At 44.1% G+C, this 22,311-nt stretch overlaps 1 protein-coding gene across 1 annotated transcript in view; it reads left to right on the forward strand.

The window, feature by feature from the left end:
- The first annotated feature begins 5,164 nt into the window (after positions 1 to 5,164).
- ca10a (carbonic anhydrase Xa) overlaps positions 5,165 to 22,311 on the forward strand; it is a 305,233-nt gene continuing 288,086 nt past the window's right edge. The window contains exons 1-2 of the mRNA XM_069665152.1: positions 5,165 to 5,212; positions 5,304 to 5,756. Coding sequence (XP_069521253.1) covers positions 5,696 to 5,756 — 61 coding nt within the window. The 5' untranslated portion in view covers positions 5,165 to 5,212; positions 5,304 to 5,695. The remainder of the gene's footprint in view (positions 5,213 to 5,303; positions 5,757 to 22,311) is intronic.

Raw genomic sequence — 22,311 nt, forward strand, 5'->3', positions numbered from 1 at the left:
ATTCATTAAAATTGCCCTTTCTAAAGTGATTCAAATGTGAGTTGTGAAATAATATCTGAAAACTCCAGATCAGGAAAACATGATAAAACAGACTGTTCTCGATCAATGTTTGTACTCGAGATTTTAGTGAGGGGCTTGATTTTGAGCGGTTGAAGTCCCGTGCTAAATAGAAATCCCATCCATCCATCATTGATATCGCTTATCGTCCTCGAGATGAGCGAGGCTGCGCAGAATCGATCGCTGCCTTCCCAAGCACATTGCATGACGGTTAGGTTGTCGTCCGACTTGCTCTGAAAACTCAAGAGACGTGGAAGTCTTGCGCACCACAGTTGCTCTCCACCGACTGCACAACGCTGTGCATGATGGGAAACGACTTGCTCCGGTTTGAGTGAAGCGCCTGCTGGCTGAAAAAAGCTTTGACACCACCCGCGATGAAACGGAAGCGATGAGATGTCTGTCATCATTATTCCCCGATAAACTTCATGAAGTGTCAGACAGACACCAAACGGTTTTATCGAAGTTCTGGCATTCACAATTTAATGCTTTACACATCCTCATGAACGCTGTCTTAATGAACATATCTGCAATGACGTTTATATCCAAATAACTATCAAAAGCCCTCCAATTAAAATAATAACAACAACAACAACAAAGAAAGACTTTATTCATCAGTTTAGAGTGAGGCGTTATAGATGCTTGACGAAGCGAGCAGCAAGCAGGTCAAGAAGCGTCCGACTTTATGACTCCTACCCCGACTGCAATCAGCTAGTCATCTCCGGCAGTCATCTCGAACGAGCCGGCAGTCATCTCCACCAGTCACCTAAAGGCTATACCGCTTTTCCTGTTCAGGGTCGCGGGTTGGGGGGGCTGAAGCCTATCCCAGCTGTCATTGGGCGAGAGGCGGGGTTACACCTGTACAGGTTGCCTGTCAATCACAGGGCTGACACACAGAGACAGACAACCTTTCACGCTCACATTCACACCTACTGTCATGAGTCAGTGTTGTTATGGTTATGTTTTTGTTTTGTATTACTGTGGTCAGAGCACTTCCTGTTTTATTTTCTAGTTCTTGCCCCATGTATGTGTTGTCTTGTTTTACTTCCTGCCTTTGTGTGTTTCCCGCCTGTTTGATTATGTGCCCTGCCCTTATTGTTTCCACCTGCTCCCTTGATTGTCTCACCTGTTCCCGATTAGTCTCACCTCCCCAGTGTATTTAGTCTTTGTCTCTGTGCTGGTCGTCTTTTCCTGTGTCCCATCATCGTGTGACCATGTTCTCAGTGATCTCACTGTTTCCTTGTGGATTTTCACGGTGGCTCTTTGTGTTTTCTGCCTCTGTTGGATTTTCAGTTGGACATTTAGTTAGCTTTTCATAGCTGGACTCTCACAGAGGAAGCCTTTTGTTTTGCTTCTTTGTTTAAATAAATATCATATGTCAGTCTGCATCTGGGTCCTCTCCCATTGTTTTGTTTACCTTAGCATGTCTTTGGACTGTGGGAGGAAGCCGGAGTACCAGGAGAGAACCAACGCAGGCACTGGGAGAACATGCAGACTCCACACAGAAAGGGCCACTTCGTCTGAACTGGGATTTGAACCAGGAACCTTCTTACTGTGAGGTGACGGTGCTAACCACTGCACTGTAATAAAAGTCTTATTAGTTATTTTAACACTAACAATGATCTGTTTCCTAATCTTGACCAAGTAGGTTTTGTGCCCAAACCGTGGAAAACAACATTTTTACTTTAACCGCTGGTACTAAAGAACTAAAACAGATGTTAAAAACAGACGCTTTCTTGTGCATCCGTGACACATGAAGGGGGTCATGACAAAGCATTGGTATTTAACAACCAGGATGAGAATGCTTTGTACATATGTTACAATTTCATTTAGCAGAAGCTTCTGTCCAAAGCGACATACATCTGAAAGTTAACACAACACAAGCAACGATAGAAACAGGAGGGAACGAAGTCAGTAAGAGCCAACAAACAGCTTCAAGTGCGATCGGACACTGGTGCTGACAGGAAGTGTGTAGGGTGTTTTTTTTTTTTTTTTAAATAATAATAATCATCAACAAGATCAGTATAGACATCATCATCATCATCATCATGAAAATCCTAGTCAGCATGAACTACATCCTCGATGTCATCATCAAAAGAATCGATATCATGAAGGTCAGAGGTCATAAAGAGCTGGGTCACTGGGTTAGCTTCTTCTTAAAGGTGAAAGGGACTCTGCGGACCGAATGGAGTTTGGTAGCTCGTTCCACCACCGGGGGACGACTGAGGAGAAGAGTCTAGTTAGAGACTCAGGGCCCTGTTGTGATGGGAGTACCAGGCATCTTTCATTGGCAGAGCATAGTGGGCGGGACGGAGTGTAGACCTGGATGAGGGCGTTCAGGTAGGCAGGAGCTGTTTCTGTTGCTGTTTTGTAAGCAAGCAACAGGGTTTGAATTTGATGCGAGCGGCAGCTGGGAGCCAGTGGAGGGATATGAGCAGTGGAGTGACGTGTGCTGTTTTGGGTTGATACCAGTCGCGTTGTGCGTTCAGGATCATCTGCAGAGGTTTGAAGGCCTGCCAGCAGGGAGCCGAAGTAGTCAATGCGTGACATCACGAGAGCCTGTACCAGCAGGTGGGTTGCATGCTCTGACAGGTACGGTCTGATCTTCCTGACGTTTTATCGACATGACCACATGTCAGATAACGTGTGAAATAGTGTGCATAACTTCATAAAGTATCCTATGAATTGTTTTCTGATGAAAAGATCAAAAAGAGCTCTGGAAGAAATTAATTGAGACCACTCCTTAAATCAGCGTCTCTCTCTTCATTTCATGGCCCGCCCAATACAGATCTGAACCCCATTAAAACCTCCTGAATGTGATTAAGAGGAAGATGGACGTCACAAGCCATCAAACAAAGCTGAGCTGCTCCAAGAGCGGCCTAACGTCACCCAGCAGCACTGTGACAGACTGGTGGAGAGCATGCAGAGATGCATGAGAGATGAGATTAAAAACCAGGTTATTCCACCAAACACTGATCTGTGACCTCTTCCTGAGTTAAAACATTCTGTTGTTTAAACATGAACTTGTTTCTTTGCATTATTCCAGCTCTGGAAAGCATTTGGTTTTCTTAACCAGTCATTTTGGGCAAATAAAAGACCTAAATGAGAATATTTGGAAGAAGGAGAAATGTTACAATAAAACTAAAGTTCATTTTACACAAACCTTTTAAATAGTAGAACCAGAGAAACACAGATTCATTTTCAGAGCTGTATGCCAGAAAACATGTGAAATAGTGCTGAACTTATCAGAAATTATCTTGCAAACCATTTTCTGATAAAAAGCTTGATCACACAGTCATCAGTGCTGAGGTTTAGAAACTGTTTTACTACCTAAAAGAGGCTCAGTCATTTAGTTAAACAGCTGCTCGCTGTGCTTTTTAATAAGCATCACTCAGTCAGGTAGAAATTATGAGTCTTATGAACCAACATTCGGTGCTCTGGTGAATATTCTGGTGTGTTTGGGATCGAGTCCAAATGAACCACAGTGTGTGCTCGTGGTAATGATGGAAAATGTCAGACAGTGTTGCCGTGAAGCAGCGGTCTGAAACCAGAAGAGAAGAGGAAGTGATGCATGCATGTTCTCGTGTATTTGAAAATGTTCCACAGTCCCAAACTAGAGTTACATATTGTTGATGTAAAACAGGAATGTTTCAGAGGAAGTGTTGACCAAACATCATGTTATTTTAGTCTGTAATAAACTATGCCTTAAAAATGTGTGGAGCTGTCTCCCCGCTGAACACAGGCGCACACAGTATCTGACAAATGCGCAGATTGGTGGAGAGGCTGCCAGTGCTGTCAATTATCAGGTTGTTTATAACCCCCAAACCAACCCACCCTCTTCTATGCGTGTGTGTGTGTGTGTGTGTGTGAGTGTGTATCAATGCGCACTACATTTTCTGAGCAGGAAGACATGATTTGAACTGCTCCCCCTCCTCCCCACAGTCAGGTGTCTTGATGTGACTGTATTCTGCCTGGAGAATCCCGCTATGATTGAATCTGAAGCACACACCTTATCTCACATCGCTGATTGTGTTCCGTTTATCACAAACACTATTTCAATTCATTTTGTGCAGTACGCGGTGTTCATCCACCTGTGCCCCCTACCGCCTGCATGCCTGCCTGTGCGCGCTTCCATTGCATGCGCCCGTGGCCGCGCGCGTCGCTCCTCGTGAATCATAATAGACAGTTGTGTGCGGAGCCCTAGAGCTGGGTGGCATCGTCGGGTGTCCGGTGTCGGACTCTAGCAGGAAGTCCACTAGCGGCCGATATAGTGAGGATACAAGAGAGTGCATCATTTCTCACGTTTGGATACATATTTTTATCAGATCACGTCTTTCATTATCGTCCACGTCTCATCCTGTGGGGACAATCAGCAGATCATTTGGATTTCTTTCATCTTCTTTACTTTCACTTCTCTGCCCAGAGTCTCGTTTCAGGACAGATATTCTCTCGTGCGTCAAAGCTTCAAAGAGTTTCTTTTCTCTCGCGGGGGATTTGTCTCCAGTCGCCGTAAGTGTGTTTTATTCTCCTCCCATTAACACACTTCCCACATCCGGTCTTGTATTTGCACGGAATGCCTTTGACTCTGAAGAATCCGTGTTTTAGTTTTGCCCAGGGTGTGTGGGATGGAGAGCGAGGAAACGCTACGTCAAGTTTGACACAGTCAGTAAGACGCATGACCGGAAACCCCGTGGTCATCGATACAAAATAAGAGCACGGTTTGTGCCATTACAGAAATCCAAATGTATGTAACTTAACGGTTTTATTATTGTCAAATGAAAGTGAAGGCATAACCTATAATGTTAGTTATAATTGAATTAATATAGGCCAACTTCACACACTGATCGTGAGGTAATTTCTTGCTTTCAGTGAATAGAAATTGGAAACATTTAGTCAATTTCTCCTAATCAGAGTAAGTTTTATGTTTTTGTATTCCTTCACTGTCGTCTGTTATTCGTCCTCATCGTGAGGGAACTCACAATATGACATTTACAACTCCGAAGATGCATTTATATCTCAAATGAACGCATTCACAATTAGTAAACCATCTGCCGCTTTTATTTTGACAGTCTCTACAGGAAACCTCGCTTTTATTTCGTTATTCTTGACACTGGTCCTTCGTAGTGACGGGCAGATCGGAGGCTCGCCACCTGGCGTTGTGAGTTTCGGAGTTGAGAGGCGTCTCCAGGTGTTAGTCTGATCCCACAGCTGTTCATTAATCTGCGCTGTCTTTCTCTCTTCCCACGCAGAGACTTTACTGAGACGATCATGTGTGACTGTCCACTGTGAGAAACGGGACGGCCGCTCTGTGAGACGGCAGCGGATGGATGGATGTGTCCGTTCTAGGGCGCACTGGAATAATACGGTGAAGTGACGGAGGATCGTGTTCCGCTCGTCTTTTTTACTGGAGTTCATCCCTTTTTTCTCTCCCTGTCTCTGGATTGTAACATTTAGTGGTGGGAACGTGCAACATTTATTCCTCTGGCTTTGAGCACCTGCTATGTGTGTGGAGTGGAAAATACCTGGTGGAAGGTGTACAGCGGGATCCAGCCTGGGAGGACAGGACATCTGCAACTGAGAAAGCTCCGTTTCGTGTGTATTTTTTAACCTGTGCGTAATGTGCGTGGAATGAAGACAGAGGATGGATATAATTTGGGAAATATTGATCATTCTTCAAGCCAATCTCATTGTCTGCATATCAGGTGAGTTATGGGCGTCATTTCTTTCTTTTGGCGTATGCATGAGATGAAGGAAAAATCGTGTTGAACTTTTTACAGGATTTCAGTGACATGGCTGAGGCTGAGGCTGAGGGGTTTGGTTTGTGGAAAAAAAAAAAGCAGGCGCGCTGTTGCAGGTTTAGAGAAAATGCACCCTAGTTTATGCACCTGTCATGAAATCATCCTCTTGGATTTGTCTTGGTTTCTTATGGATCTTCCAGCGCGTGTGTGACTCCTGACGGGCACTGTGTAGCCCACAGGACAGGATGCACAGGCTCCTGACGCACGCATGACATGGGTGGGCTTTTTAATGTAAGCTATAGCGGAACATGATGAATGTTTTTATGTGTTTTTATTGCACCACGGACACCTCGTGTCACATCCTCCCTTTCACCGTGAAGTCCCCGGGCTCCAGAAACATTTCAGTCGGTTCTTATCAAATAAAGCAGTTGTGCGCACCGGTGAGCGCACGGTCCTCTGCGCTGTGATGAACGGATGCGGCGCAGTTGGAGGCTCGGCTCTGTGTGCGCTGCACAGGCAGATGCGTCTGAGCCATCCGCGCTCATCAATGGAGCAACGCATCCTCATCCCTTTACCGTGTTTCAGCCCGATTAAGCACCTTTCTTCTGTTATTGCGTTAGGAATCTGTGAATCTGTATCCATAGTATTTAAAGTTTTATTTTATGAAAACGAAAAATCGCCTTTCTACTTTAAATGCTGCAAATGTACCTAGTTGTTTTAATAGTCAGGCAGATTTTACTGGATGAATCGTAAAAACCTTCCCGAAGCTGATGTCGGATCACAGATGAACATACAGCATCCTTCCTGCTGAAATGAACACAACGTAATAAATGAATAAACAATGATTTGCATATGTGTTTGCAAGAGACGCAAATCGGGGAGTTCACTATACATTCACATAACTGGTGCGTCATGCACTGGATTTACGCACTCGATGTAACTTTAGTGTGGTTGCATTACGCACGCCAGGCTCTCCTCTTTTCTCCGCACCTCGGCCCTCAGGTTGTCAGTGAGGAGTTTGTGACGACCCCCTACGTCACATGGCGAACCACACCCTCCAGTTTTGATTGGTTTGTCCAGAAGCAAATGTTTTAATTGAGGTCAGCCAACCAGGAAGGAGATGATCCCGTCTTTCTGCGAGTTACAAACGTAATGGGAGTTATGCTGTGCTGCGTAGGCTACACGTCCTCTGTGGGAAAGACTATAAGACTTTAGCTTCAGGTAGTCCTACCTAGTAAGCCTTCAGGTGTGGTTATTGGGAAACACCTTTCATCATCATGGCTGTTCCCTCTAAACACCTTCAAACTGAGATTGCATTGTGATGGAAGTGATCAGAAAGAAGCCTGATGACACAAGAGCAGCATGGCAGATCTCACCATCTTCAGCCGTTTGTTCCGGTGATAATTCTGCTCCAGCTTAAAACCTTCCTGAAATATGAACACTGATGGAATCCAAAGCTAAAAACAAAGCTAAGCACCTCCGCTGTTTCACCAGTTTCAATCAGCAGGTTTGCTTGTTTTAAGAAGGAGGAGACCTTTGCCATGTTGTTGCTCCTGCATTATTCTGTGCCCAATGATGCATCTGAAATTAAAAAGTGCAGTTCGACAAATTCAAGTCGCCACAAGCTCTTCTTAACTGATGATTTGAAAAGTTGGCTTTTAGGGGGGATTTTGACTGAATTAGTTACCTCGTTATGGTTTTCGTAGATCAGCTTTACTCTTCTTTTGAGCTTGTCAGTCGAAAGCTTCATGGTCAAAAGGTCCTTTCAAAGCCTCCATCTGAAAGGTCAAAGGTTAGCATGTTGAGTGTGAGTGCATGGCCCCTGTTAACACAATGCTTTTCCCGTTCATTGACATTATGGCAGTCATTTAGCTATGTGTTTATTGCACCTGTTCATATCCTGAGGACACTGAATTACGATTTATTGTGCTACACAGTTAATCGGATATTAAACATGATTTTGGCTTACCTACAATTAAACAATTGATTGACGTGATATTTATGTTTAAAATGCTCCACCCACAGAAAACTCTAAACCCTAAACTAACAGCCCGTCCCCCAGGGGGCGATGGAGAGGTTTGGGCTTCACTTTTGGGGGAGCTTGCGTGTCATCTCATGAGCACCTACCTCTCAGCAGCAGTTTAGAGTGGAAGAGTAAACAACAGAGACGGTGTTTTGGTACGAGTGACCATGTTAACTGGGGACTTTCAGTTGAATGCGTCTGTGGTTGTTGTGGTTATAGCAGCTGTCGAAAACGGGAAGAGAACACGTAGCTGTCCTCGTGAATGCCTCTTTGTTGTTTTTCATTACGAGCTCACAATATATCTGTTACGTCTCTTTGAAGAGTTGTTTGTTGATACACTAAAACAGGAAGGGAGCGAGTCACTCTTTAAACTGAAACACCGGCCCCTTGAAACGGCTCGTCAGCGCTTGTTTGGAGGTGTTTCAGGTTTGTTTGTTTGTCTGTTTATTTAAATGTGAAAGTACAATAAAATAAAAAGTTGTCCCTAAAATTAATAAATAATCGTGATTATTACTCATGTGGAGCAACAGTATTCATTAAGAAGCACAGGTTGCCTTGTGGACATGCTTCTGCTCTGTGTGCTAAAAGTTGCACAGCTCTGGTGTGTTCACTGACCTTCAGGCCCGTCTGCTGTCTCGACTAAAATGTTCTTTTGATGATTCTTGCGAGGTAAATGTTTCGGTTTCATCTTTCTTTTTATATTCTTTTTTTAAACATATCTCCTGTGCTGGATCTCATTAATCAGCCGATTATTATCATTTCGCTTGAAGTCAGGTTAAAGTACGAGTGATACTGCAGCTGAATCACACTTGAAGGCAGGCTATTATCTTGCACAGTTGAGCCTGGATTGTGGACATGAAAGTCTCCTTAGTGCCAAGACTCTAATCTGTGATGTAATCAAGAGGCAAAGCCTGGCATGGCTCCAACGACAGTGAACAGGAGAGCGGCTCTGTGGGCACGGTGACAGCAGCCTCGGGGGATTCTCTGCAGAGAAGGAGCTGCAGTCGGTTTTCTAAAGCACAGTCTGACACCGTGGCCCCGGTCAGACAAAATTTAAACAACCCCTTCACGGCCATAGTTGCCCTAATTCTTTGGAGGATGTAAAATACAATCTAAAGTTTCCATGGAATCAGCTAGTTACACTGTGTGCTCATTTTGAGTCCAGTTTTAAGTCTTTATTTGCTGACATTTCTGGAAGCATTAAAACTAGGGCTGCTCCCTAAAACTCCAGGAGACCCTGTCAACTCATATTTTGTCTTTTAAATGTCAAATTTTCTGCACACAGAGCAATGCAGAAGCAGCAGCATGACAGGCTGTTCAAGATACAACCCAAGTATCAAAATGACCCTTTGTTCATTGTTACAAGGTTTTTACTGGCGGCCCTGAGTTATCGGCAGAAGGTCTCCTTCTACCAAACAAACAGAGTCTGTGAAACTGGTAAAGCTGTTAAATAAAGCAGTTCTACTTCAAGATTATTTTTGCTCTTACTCTCAGAAACTCTTCTACGGAAACAGGGCAACAACCTTCAGTTGTCATTTCACATGAGCCGAATTACCCTCAGAGCTCTCCTTGTCTCAGAAAACAAATTGATCCAGTCAAACATACTTAAAAAAACAGCTGTATGTAAAAATCAGTGTTTTTGTGTTGACGTCTGATTTTCGGTGGGGCGTGTTGGGCTGGGAGCTGAGCTGCAGCTTATTTTAACTCACTAGCTGACAAAAATCGTTCATTTCAATACTTTGAATGGAGCAGCTTCAATGAGATTCAAGGACTTAAAGGACTTAAAGTACTAATCTCGAAGATTTCAGTTTCGTTCTCTTTGGCGGCACCTCATGGCAATAAACTGTAATTACAGGAGCACACGTCCCAGATATCCAGACAGTGCTGCATGTGTGACGTCCACGGTCGGCTCCGGTTGTAACTCTTGATTTTCCTGGCTGATGGTCGCTTTCCTTTTCAGACTGTTTGCTTCATCTGAGCGTCGAGTTTGTTTCTTTGTCTTTGGATTTTCACTTCTTGTTGAAGTTGTATCTGTAGTCATCCATCTTTTCTTTGTTTGTTCAGCCATAGTAGATTACTGTTTACTCGCAACACTTGCAGAGAGCGGAAAAGCAGCCGCTTAGCTCCGCCTACCCTCTCTGGCAGACCAACCACTGCTGGCTGATGGAAAACGCGTCACTAACTGGGCGCGGCTTGTAATTTTTTCTGTGAAAGTCACCACAGACACCCAGTCTGTAATAATACTATATACTGCAAATACAAAGGCTTTCATCAGTGGGCCATAGGCTCAGTCACCATTGTGTTACCTCATTCGATGATAGATAGAGACTTAACAGACATTTATTTACATGAAAATCTTATTATCCCTTTAAATTGGTAAAACACTTCTCCTTTAAATTGTTTCTAAAGTAAACTGGACTCAGGACTTTATTTCTCTTCCTGCAGTTTTTTTTCCAATGCTTGCAGCACCACAAACTCATTTCCCCTCCAGTGTATTTTCAGAGATCTCTCATTAGGTCAGAGGTCAGGTGGTGTGGGGCTTGAGGTCCCATTTGCTGTAACACTTTGATTGTTTGCCCTCCAGCAGGGTGCCCCCCCTAGGACTGATGTTAATGTCGGCTCAGTCTCATTTGGCGTGTAAGTCAATCTTTTATTTCCTGCCGGGCTGTTGACAGAAAAACAGTGGAGCTAAGATTGTAGTTCTTGAATTGTTGGTCATTAATCTGAGTGAACGTTGGATTCTTGAGGAGTTTCGGGGAAATTCTGTCCTCTTTGATACGTCCATGTCTGAACGATCCCACAGGCAGGAGATGGAGGGAAGTAATCGTGTCATTTCATTATGGATTGCTAATTATAAACCATGCTTTCATGGCTCTCTGACAATGCTGCTTTGATGTTACATATAGACTGTTTGAAGTTGAACCTCCTCCTCAGCCTCCTTATTAATCCATAATGTTTCATCTGGGTCATGTTCATGTGTTCACTGGACTGAACCCAGCTCGAATGTATATTTTATTTCACTGATAATTACCACACAAACAGAAGCAGCTAATAAAATGTAAGCCACGGGACTTCAGGTCCAGCTCTGCTTTTTCCAGCAGATGATGCAGAAATACAATCTAATAATAGAAATGATGGAGGAAGCCTCATATCTAATGCATGCTGATGGTTTTCCATATATCTGTGTGCATGTTATTCCACAGAGGCTGTATGTACATAGATGATGAATATAAAACAGTGTAATGGAAGTACAGCAGGGCCAGATTAACCCACTCTGCAGCCCAGGGGCACAAAGGTGCTGTTGGGCCCCCATTGGCCCCCTAAGCTTCCTGTACTGCAAACAAGAGCTGGGTTAATCACAACATTTGGTTCAGATCAAGAATCACAATTATCGATACAGAAGGAGAAGGAGGAGTATCATGTGCCCAGAATAAAGCATTGAACACATCCTTTGATTTGTTGTCAATACTCAAAACGCAACTTAGCATTGGTAGCATCAAGTTTTCATTTAAGGTTGTGCTAAAGGAACACACTGTAGTTTGTATAAAACCCACCAGTTGCGTTGCAGTTTGGACCCAGCCACTGCATTAGCAGATGCTCACAGTAACTGCTCCTGACTTTTAGCAATGACATTATATCAAGGTGGAAGACGCATCTCCACCTCCTCTTGTTGTACAAAAGTGAAGCCACCATCCCCCCCCACCCCCCCGGACCGGGCAAAGCTAGAGATCGGCTGGTGGAGCCGCAGTATTGACGTCCCGCCCCTTCCTCTACCCGTCACACACCTTACCTTGTGTCCTTGGCGTGTTGGAGCCCTCAGGTGGGCTCAGTCTGCAGCAGAACAGCTTCTTGTGTCGGCCTGAAGCAGATATTCACGCTGATGTAAAGTTCAACGACTGTAGTGTTAGTGTTAGTTACGTCTCTTCTCGCCGTTCCTCCTCTACTCTGCTACTCGGGAACAGAACGCTGCAGGGGCCCCATTTGTCCACAGAGCTGTCAATCATAAAGCCACACCCCCTCTTTATAGCATCAAATCATTTTATAGCAAAATGTCAGAAAAATGAACACTGACTCATGTCCCATCTGTTAACATGGAGGAGGCAGGCTTTATGAGCTATACTGCAGCCAGTCAGCAGGGGGCGATAGAGAGGGCTGGATGGATCCAACATCTCAGGACTTTGACCCAGGAGACCAGGGTTAGAGTTTTGCCTAAAAGTAACCAAACTTTTTGGGTCTGTATGTGATCATGGTTGGGGCAGTTTGCTTGCACTGCATGGTTCTAAATCTAACCATGATGTAAAGTTGTGCACTGAGAAGAACTGACTGAAGATCAATTATGAACGATCATTAGCATCATTTACTGGGATGGTTTAGTCTCAGTTTTGGCTCCTTGATGATTACAGCCTCACTTGTTCCACTTTGTAGTTATACTAGATATATCTCCGATGCTCATAAGTATTGACTAACCTGTCGAGCATTAAAAAAACAATTATGGTGCCTTTGTGCAGGATTTTTGCTCTAATGACCAAATAAAGGAAGAGACATTCAGACTAACAAAGATACACGGACGAGTCTGGCTGTTTCAGATATTCCAGAGAAAAAGGGAGTATTGATTTCTTCGTGGACTCCAGTTGTGGCGAGATCTATAAAGACTTGTTGTGTGTGCTTTTACACAGTTTATTTCTTTTATGGCAAAAGGCCAGAGCAGGAATGTTTTGTTGTAGTGCTGTGTTCGAGCACATATTTCCACCTTTCCTCTATTCCAGTTATTTATTTTTCGTGCAGCATTATTTCTGTCCGGAAGTGCTGAAAAAAGCTGCTTCTAAACAGGGTTTGACATTATGTGCCAGGTAAACAGTTTAGTCTGCTGTCCTCCGTCTGTTCAGACACACAAAGGCCTTTTCCCCTCCTCAGCGCTGCTTTAACATGTCCTCAGCAGAAATCCTCCTCCCTTCACTCTGTGACTGATTGCTATAAAAGGACCACGTCTCTCTCTTTCTGCCGTTTTCATTTAATGCTCCTCCAAGAACAAGTGGCACACAAACATAAAGCAGGCGAGATGATTTATGTTCTTACAATTTTAACATAAAACAGCCTGTTTGAAAAATCCTAATTTTGTTGGACAGCAGATAAAGACTTTGAGCCAAACATAATTTGAAGAAACAACACCAGTAAATTTGTTTGGACGGGCATGCTGTTGCAGTTTTCCTCTGGTTAACAGGTTTCTACTACAGCATGCATCCTTCTTTTCCTTGAGCCGTACTTCGCCTTCTCCACCTGGTGCCCTGGTTTCCCATCTACATATGGTTCCCTCTTTGTTTACAAGTTCTTCTTAGTTGCCATTTGTTTTTGTCACACACAGCTAAGGCAGCCTACCTACTTGCTGCCTGTCTACCAGCCAGTACCTGCCTGTAGGCCAGTAGCAATCTACGAGAACCAGTCTGCCTGCATCCATCTGCATTTTGGGTCCCTCCCCTGCTGTCTGGACTCCAGACCATAGACTGTATAAAAAGATGGACGACATGACAGCTCCCTAAAAGTGAAGCCAAAACATTTCTGGCGCTCCCTGCTGACTGGCTGCAGTATAGGTCATAAAGCCTGCCTCCTCCATGTTAACAGATGGGACATGAGTCAAACTATAAAATCAAAATACACGCCAGATACATTTTTCTCAAACATGGTTTCTGTCATTATAGTTAGTTCTTATCATGCTGATTTACGTCCAAGTGTTCATTTTTCAAGTTTATTTTTAATTAGTTATTTGATGCTGTCAAAATGATGATTGACAGCTCTGTTGACAGCGGAAGGTTGGGTTAGCGGAAGTGGCTACGGCCGTTTCACTTGCTGATCTCTACTGCGCAGACTCTGGCTCCATATGACGTCGCCATCGCAAGATGGCAGCGCCTATCACAGGGGCTATTTTGGCATCAATTTCGTACAATGGGAGCAGATGGAGACGCGTTGTCCATCTATATATACAGTCATTACTCCAGACGATGACAGAATCTGTATTACTGCAGCAAAAAGTAGGCTAATCAATAAACTGAAGGTCTAGATTTTAATAGAAGTCTTCTGTCCTATTAAACTTCCTTTAAATCAAACCAAAAACAGGCTTTTACTCATTAAAGGACTGAACTAATATGTATTTAAAAGTTGTGGAGGCAGCTAATATGACTTAATTTCCTGAGGTTCTTTAAGTTCATACATTCCTCTTAAATAATGACTTTGTGCCTAATTCTGATTTATGATGCAGCTCTGAAACACAATGCAGCTCTCTCTGTGTTCTTCTTCTGCAGAGCATAAACAGAAAAATACCCTTTGTTCATATAACTTGAGAACGCCCCCCGACCTGCTTCACACAGTTTCAGCTGTAGAGCTACAGCGGCATTCCTTCTGCACAGGTTTTATGTCAGTCGGATGTTTCGGAGCTGCGAGTGTTTTCACTTAATAAACTCATCCTGACTCTCTTCTTCGTCCTACTTTCACCACTCCGTGCTCCTCCTTTCTGCCCTTTGGAGCCGCTGCTGAAATGGAATTTCACCTTGCAGAACATGTTTGATGAGAGTGTTGAAAGTTTATAAAATTCAATATTGAATTCATCTGTGGAAGAACCATCGAATGGCAAAGGAAGTAAATAAGTCTCCACCTCATGCATTACTTGAATTTTTCAAAACAAGCTGTGTAAGCCAAGTGTTGGCTCCGAGGCAAAGTAATACCAACACCTGATTGCTGCCAGCGAAAGAGGCACATTAGCGGCTCCGCTTCCCCTGCTGGACCTCATTTTGTGAGCGACTGTGACCACCGCAGATAATCACACGTTACCTTCAGAGAAAAACGTGGCCGGAGGGAAGCTTAGGAATTTAAATGGGATGATGAAATCACAGGGTTGGGGCCTTTGGTGTATTCGTGACACTAACACGTGTCTCCACCAGCCAGCCATATGCCACCAGGCAAACACTGGTGTTCCTGAGGACGCCTGCAATCACTCCAGCTCTGCTCCGAGCGGACACATCTCATGGTGCAAACCCCAGCGGCACATGACGCCTGCAGTGTGATTCTGCTTGAATATCTGCCCACACACTAATGCATAGCCGTCTGGTCACTGTGTGTGTGTGTGTGTGTCATGACCTTTTGATATGCTTGTGAGCCAAGCAGTTAGAAAAGTCATTTTGATTGGTTTCAGTTCTACAACAACAGATACAAATGCATCCTGATTTGTTTGAATGAATTTGTAGGCAAAGTAATGATTTCCATATTGTTCTGGATTTAAGACGACCCTGATTATAAGACGACCCTGACCCTGATTATAAGACGACCCTGATTATAAGACGACCCTGACCCTGATTATAAGACGACCCTGATTATAAGACGACCCTGACCCTGATTATAAGACAACCCTGACCCTGATTATAAGACAACCTTGACCCTGATTATGAGACGACCCTGATTATTAGACGACCCTGACCCTGATTATAAGACGACCCTGATTATTAGACAACCCTGACCCTGATTATAAGACGACCCCTACCCTGATTATAAGACGACCCTGATTATAAGACGACCCTGACCCTGATTATAAGACGGCCCTGATTATAAGACGACCCTGACCCTGATTATAAGACGACCCTGATTATTAGACGACCCTGACCCTGATTATAAGACGACCCTGACCCTGATTATAAGATGACCCTGATTATAAGACGACCCTGACCCTGATTATAAGACGACCCTGATTATAAGACGACCCTGACCCTGATTATAACATGACCCTGATTATAAGACGACCCTGACCCTGATTATAAGACGACCCTGATTATAAGACGACCCTGACCCTGATTATAACATGACCCTGATTATAAGACGACCCTGACCCTGATTATAAGACAACCCTGACCCTGATTATAAGACGACCCTGATTATAAGACGACCCTGACCCTGATTATAAGATGACCCTGATTATAAGACGACCCTGACCCTGATTATAAGATGACCCTGATTATTAGACGACCCTGACCCTGATTATTAGACGACCCTGACCCTGATTATAAGACGGCCCTGATTATAAGACGACCCTGACCCTGTTTATAAGACAACCCTGATTATTAGACGACCCTGACCCTGTTTATAAGACGACCCTGATTATTAGACGACCCTGACCCTGTTTATAAGACGAACCCCTTTTCAAGACTTTTTAAAGATCAAATTTGTTTTTATGAAGAAAACCGTTTTCTTTTGCCTTTAAAATAAATCATGTTCACTGGATCTTTTAGGTTCAATTGTCACATTTGAATGAAATAAAATGCCTTTTAAAATTTGAATAAATCATAAACCATCAAAGTGACGTGAGGTCTATTTATGTAGCAGTCTGTAAACAGCTGGATGACCTTCGTTCCGTTCAGTAACACACTCACAAACTCTCCTGTCAGTCTCTTGGAAGCGGCCTCTTTGAGTAAGATTTCCTGTAACCATCTGTTAGCTAAGACGGTTAGCATTTTTAAGACGTGGCTGTATGGCGGCCGGTTGCAGCATTTTTCGGGCCAAGGAGGGCAGGTCTGGTCCTTGGGGATGGGGGGGACGGGGCACAGAGCACCACAGCGAGTGGTCTGTGATTCCGTATTTGTTATTGTTTGGTGACTCTGCTGCATTGATAACTATTATCTTATAATCAGCATCATAACTCCGCCTCAGTTGTCGGTTAACTTGGCCGACTTTTGAGCCACTTTGTTCCAAACGATCATCTCTCCATCTTTTATCAGTCAGTCACGAGGGGCACACTCGCTTTACAGATAAGAGGCGCTATCTACCGTTATCACTTAATTACTGTTTTTAATGTATATGAGCATTTAAAAGTCTAGACCCCGAATATAAGACGATCCCACTTTTTCAGATGTGTGTCAATACGGTAATTATAAAGACTCATATAAGATCAGTAATTAGTTTCTATTGACACATAAAGTTTGATTAATTTTCACCACCTGCACGGTAGCTTCAGTCTGATAATGATATGAGCCTCAATATGAAAGTATTAATCTCACATTGTGCACAAGTGGCAAAAGTGTTCTTATGGGCGATCGATGTGCATAATGCTGTATGAACTGATCTAAGATCACAACAGTAGCAGCAGCATCATTTACATAAGTTATTTTTTATGTTGGAGTCAAGCGTAAAGAATACGTTACGTTATAGAAAAACTATTTCAGTCAGACAACTCACGTTTGTAATCGTAAAACATCGCTCATGTTCGGGGTCTCAGCTCCGACCTCATCGCTCCTCGCTGATTTATTCTACATGCAGAAATTTGAGGAGTGATGATGATAATATCTCAAACCGGAGCCGGAGCCTGCAGGTGGATGCTGAGGTGGTGGTGGGGCTGAAAGTAAGAGTGCAGTACTGGTGCAGGGCAGCGGTGGCAACGACAGAGCAGAGGGAGAGACCAGAGATCTCGCAGCTTAAATAGACGCCACATTGGGAGGACGTGTTTGTCAGGTGATCATGGAGAATGACGCGTGTCAGGTGTGAAATCAGTGCAGCTCAAGCTGCCTGTCTGAACTATTGAGGGATTTATGGACATGAAAAGCAAAACCAATGTGGCTACTGGCGGATATATGTTGCAGAATTCGTTAGATTCAACAGTGACAGCAACAATCATTGATGACTCAAATACAGAGCTCTGATTATATTCCATTATGTGTTGTGCAGTGCTGTTTTGCTGATGAAGAAATTAGACATTTCGTGTTATATGAGCTGAGCAGAGTTTGATGTTTCAGCAACGTGGAACCAAATAGAAAATAGAGACATCAGAGGAGGGTTAGGATTGGGATTTGGAAGTGATACACACAAGAGTGACGAATTACAGGCATCAAAACACCCACACTCGTTGTTTTCTCTGTAGGCAGCAGCGTGTTGACGTGCTGCAGGATATTCACTGCTCCATTTCTCTTGAGAGCCACAGTTTGATCACATTCACTACAATCAATCGGCTCATACCGGCTTCTTACCTGGACTGCTTCTGTCTTCATGGTGTTTCTGGTGTGTGTTATGTGTTCCTGGACACAAACGCAGGCGTTGCCCCTGAAGACAGGCCCGAGCAGACATTTAGTCTGTGAAAGCGTAAATGTCTGCTTTACATTTGCGTTAGTTTGAATGCATCAGTGAACCAGTGCCTGTATTTTTCTTACCTACCACACTTCTCTGGTAGGGATGATCCTGACAGCCCTTCAGTCACGGAGGAAGCGTCAGGCTGCTACAGGGCAGCCAAGACCCGTGGAGAGGAAGTTTTTGACACCTGAGAAAATTGAGTTTATTTTTCTTTTAAAGCCTGGACATGATCTCTAGTAGTTTAAGGTGCTCTTATCAATACTTCTTTATGTACAATAGATCAAATAACATTACGTACGTGCTTGTACTGATGAACCCACAAATAAATGATCACCTCTCAACTCAGCAGTTCCCGCTCAGCTCTGCAGGGCGTTTCAGCATCATTTACCTTCTGGTTTACAGCTGGAGGTGATGTTTCAGTTAGCAGTAAGCTCATGAACACGTCAGATGATTTAGCGCCTCGGCAGGCAGAGATGTTCTCAGCAGGAAGTGGAGCAACTGAGCTAAAAGCTGAGTCAGCATTGGATTTAAATTCAGGGTACATGTCTGCACCACGTAGTGACACGTTCACTATGTAAGAGGTGAATATTTCAAGAGGTCAATATATGGCTGTCTACTCAGTACACTCAGCTTATTGCAGATAGTTCTACCTGAGATGTAGTGAATGACCATCCTGAACATCTAGTGCAAACTGCATTTAGCTTCTTTGGCTCTCTCCCTCTCTCTCTCTCTCTCTCTCTCTCTCACACACACTCCCCTGCTCATTCAGACCACTCTCCTGAGTGAGTGTGTGTATTTTTACATCTGGGGGGAAGAAGGGAACAGGACAGAGCCGGGGCGGAAGCTCAGCAGAGTGCCTGAAGCGCTGTCCACCTCCACATGAAGCTGCAGCTGTTTTGTTAGATTTAACGCGGTGGTGATTCCCTCCTTTGTCTCATGCGTCGAGCATTCATGAGGTGCTCCAGAGGAGATTTCTTAATTTCAGGCTAGAATAATTGCATAATTATTAATTGGCCATATATTAACAGTATTAGTTTATTTTTCAGCCGATCAAATTATGACCAACTTTAAATTAAGAGGTGCTATCAGAAAATGTTGACTTTCATGTGGAACATTGGAAAGAATTGAAAGGATACTTATTTTGTCTTTCGGTGATGTTTTATTAATTAGAAAGTATAAAACCTAACGCTTCTACAGGACCAGGTGACGTGGCAAAATGATCACAGTATTCTTTTCTGTATTGATCATTATGTATCCCAAAATATACTTTATAATGCTGCCGGTGTAGGTACCAGATGTGCTCAGCTGCCAGATCGGCCTGCAGATGATGTTACACATTATGCTTGGCTGGACGTCGGAGAGCGTACAGACGCCGCGAGTTTGAAGAGTTTCCTGACAACGAAGGAGGACGGAAGAAAATTTGAATAACTTTAGAATATATTTATGAACATGCACTGACGCAGTTTTACCTTAAAAATCACTCTCTCCCATGCTCTTCAGTACGGAAGCCCTAAGCAGACATGTTTTTTTGTCCTCCATTTTCCCGTGATAATGAGTCATTTCCTGGTGTTTTTTCGAGATCTCACCTTATTTATCTCGAGATAACAGCGCTGCACCACCGTAACGTCAGATGATCATAACTCGTATCCCTAGAGCTGCAAAAGCACCAAACACACATAGAAACAGGCTGAACTGACCTCATTATGCCGGAGATAAACTTGTACAGATGTGGATCATTGTGGACTCAGTCTATCGGCTTGTCTTCAGAACGTTCTGCCCTTGTTGTCCCTGCTGCTGTGTTGACCCTGTCACATCCCCTCTGCCTCCGCACTGCCCCTACTGCTCATGTGCAGACTGCATCTGGCGTATGCGTAGTGTTAATTTTGAAAGGACATGCACAGCCCACAACTGGAACTGACTTGGTATGACGGGAAAACTGTAATGTAAGGATGCATGTCCGCTTAGGGCTTCTGTCCTTCAGCACGTTGTTGGTGCTCGACTGTTATTCTTTTAACGGGATCTGAATTATGTTCCTCCTCTTTTAAATCAGTAAAAACAGGAAAATGAAGAAGTTTCACTTTTAAAATCAGTGTCGCTGATGCTCTTCAGACACCACATGCACGGGGCGAGCTGCTGCTAACATTCGCTCTGCTTGTTTCTTAGAGCTTAGTTCGTTTCATTGTTGTGTTCATTGTTTTGGAGGTTTTAACCAGGAATGGAATTATCTGCAGAGGTCTATCCTCTCCAAAACAAACAATAAATATCGTAATGATACTGAGATCTTTTAAAGCTCAGCTCCACTCATTCAAGATTTTCATTTAAGATGAGGTTTTTCAGGTTAATTTCAGATAATGAATGTCAATAACATGTCCTCACAAGTATTCAGTTGTACATATACTGTTTGTGTGTGTGCATGTGATAGAGAGAGAGAGATAGTGACCATCTTGCTCGTCCCCAAGCGGCCGCAGCTCATCACATCTGCTGCTCAGGAATCTGAAGTCTATCAGGCAGCTGGAGTGAGACGACCTCCACGCCAGCTGTAATTTACCTCAGGGAGATGGGATGGGGAGTGTTTATAAGTGTGTGTGTGTGCGTGTGTGTGTGTGTGTGTTTGTGAAGGATTGACGCAGCCAGAGAGCAAAATGAGTAAGTGTGTGACAGCGACTGGCTGAGAGAGCAGTGCAGGAAGACAGCGGCTGTGCTGTCGGCGCTGATATGGAAGTGTTTAACTGCAGGTGGACGTTGAAAACCAATCAGAATGCAGCTCTGCCCGCTCCATCCAACAGCTCCATCCAAGTGCCCCAATTCACTGTCCATCCACCACATAGGCCCTGTCAGGGAAGCCAAATCTGCAGCTGCTAATCTGATAATCCTGTGCAGATGTGTGTCCGGCAGCAGGAATCAAACCAATGTGTGTTCGTGTGTGTGTGTGTGTGTGTGTGTGTGTGTGTGTGTGTGTGTGTGTGTGAGAGGGATGCAGAGTAAGTGAGTGTGTTCCACAGTAAGTGGGTGGGTGATAAAGAGTCGCAGAGAGCTGGTGTTTATCCGGGCTCCTCTCTCCTCCTCTCTCTCTGTGACTGTAGCTGTTTGTTTTGCCGTGTCACCAGTTCTTCTGGAAGAATCCGCACCGGTGTTTACACAATCTGCCGAAGGGTTTAACACAGCGGGAACGCTGTAGTTAGTCAACTCCTAAATCTGGAGAGAGCTGATTTTATCACATTTTTAGTACATATAGTCCTGAGTCAAAGTGATAGCACACAGTCAAGCTCCCGACAGAAATATATAAAAAATGATAACAGCATCCGAACATTTCTCCTCGATAGGTTTTCTGCAGAAATGTAAATGATACTTGGCAGAAAAAAGATAAACAAGGCTAATGCCGCAGGTATTAGTCCAAGATGGTAAACAATGCCAGCCTTGTAGTGAACCGGATAAAAACTCTAATTATATGTCAGCACGCTCTCACTCCCGACACGTCAGATAGACACTAGTCCCTTCTACGCAGCCTGTTCAGTTGCAACTTTCCGTCTGTGTAAATATCAAACAGGAGGAATGGTGGGGTGAAGTCGCTCTGACGCTGAGATGGCAACGGAGGTAGTAACGGAGCCGTAACATAGGCGAAAACTGTCAGTGGAGCAAGCAGGGAACAGCGCTGTGTGTGTTTGTTTCCACGTCGTGCCTCTTTTGCAATAGTAAAAAGCAACAGTGATGTAATGAAGCTCAAACTGTTACAGTGCTGTTGCGTAACCCGTGTGTAAAAAGGGCTTCTGTAGCTTTGCTGGGATTTAATTACAATGAACTGGTCAAAGGATGCTGAAATTACTACTTTATGATGCAGGTTTGTTAAGAGTACAATGCCAGTTCAAGGCGGGATTATTACACCTCTATGTCTGGTCTATGTAAAATGCACGGAGGAAGAATGGTGGGGCGAAATCGTTCCACCTCTGAGCCGGCGTCAGATGCAGTAACAGCAGCGTAACAGAGGCCAAACAGTTTCAGTGTAAACAGCAGAGCCGGCAGGGCGGAAAAGAACGTGTGTGTGTTTGTTTACATCTTGCGCATGTTTTGCTTCCACAACGCCTGAACGCTTTAAAAACACACACTGGGGCGGCTTAACGCCGGTGTGGCTTAACGCCGGTGTGGCTTGGTCCGATGTAAAATGGCAAAGGCTGCACGACGGCAGCGCTTCGTTGTGGCGCTGAGGTGGAAGTGCAGTGTCAAAGGGGTCATGCTTTATCAGGTCTTTTAAAATGCTTGTTTTTGGAATCCACGTTGGATCAAACATTTCTGATGAAAATCTCATCGTGATAAGTTTTCCTGACTGGAGCCTATCCCAGCTGCCACTGGGTGAAAGACGGGGTTACACCTGGACAGGTCGCAAGTCAATCACATAGAGAC

Source organism: Semicossyphus pulcher, unplaced genomic scaffold (genome assembly GCF_022749685.1).
Source record: "Semicossyphus pulcher isolate SPU_LCO1_2020_fin unplaced genomic scaffold, fSemPul1.0.p SCAF_16, whole genome shotgun sequence".
Classification (NCBI taxonomy): Eukaryota; Metazoa; Chordata; class Actinopteri; order Labriformes; family Labridae; genus Semicossyphus; species Semicossyphus pulcher.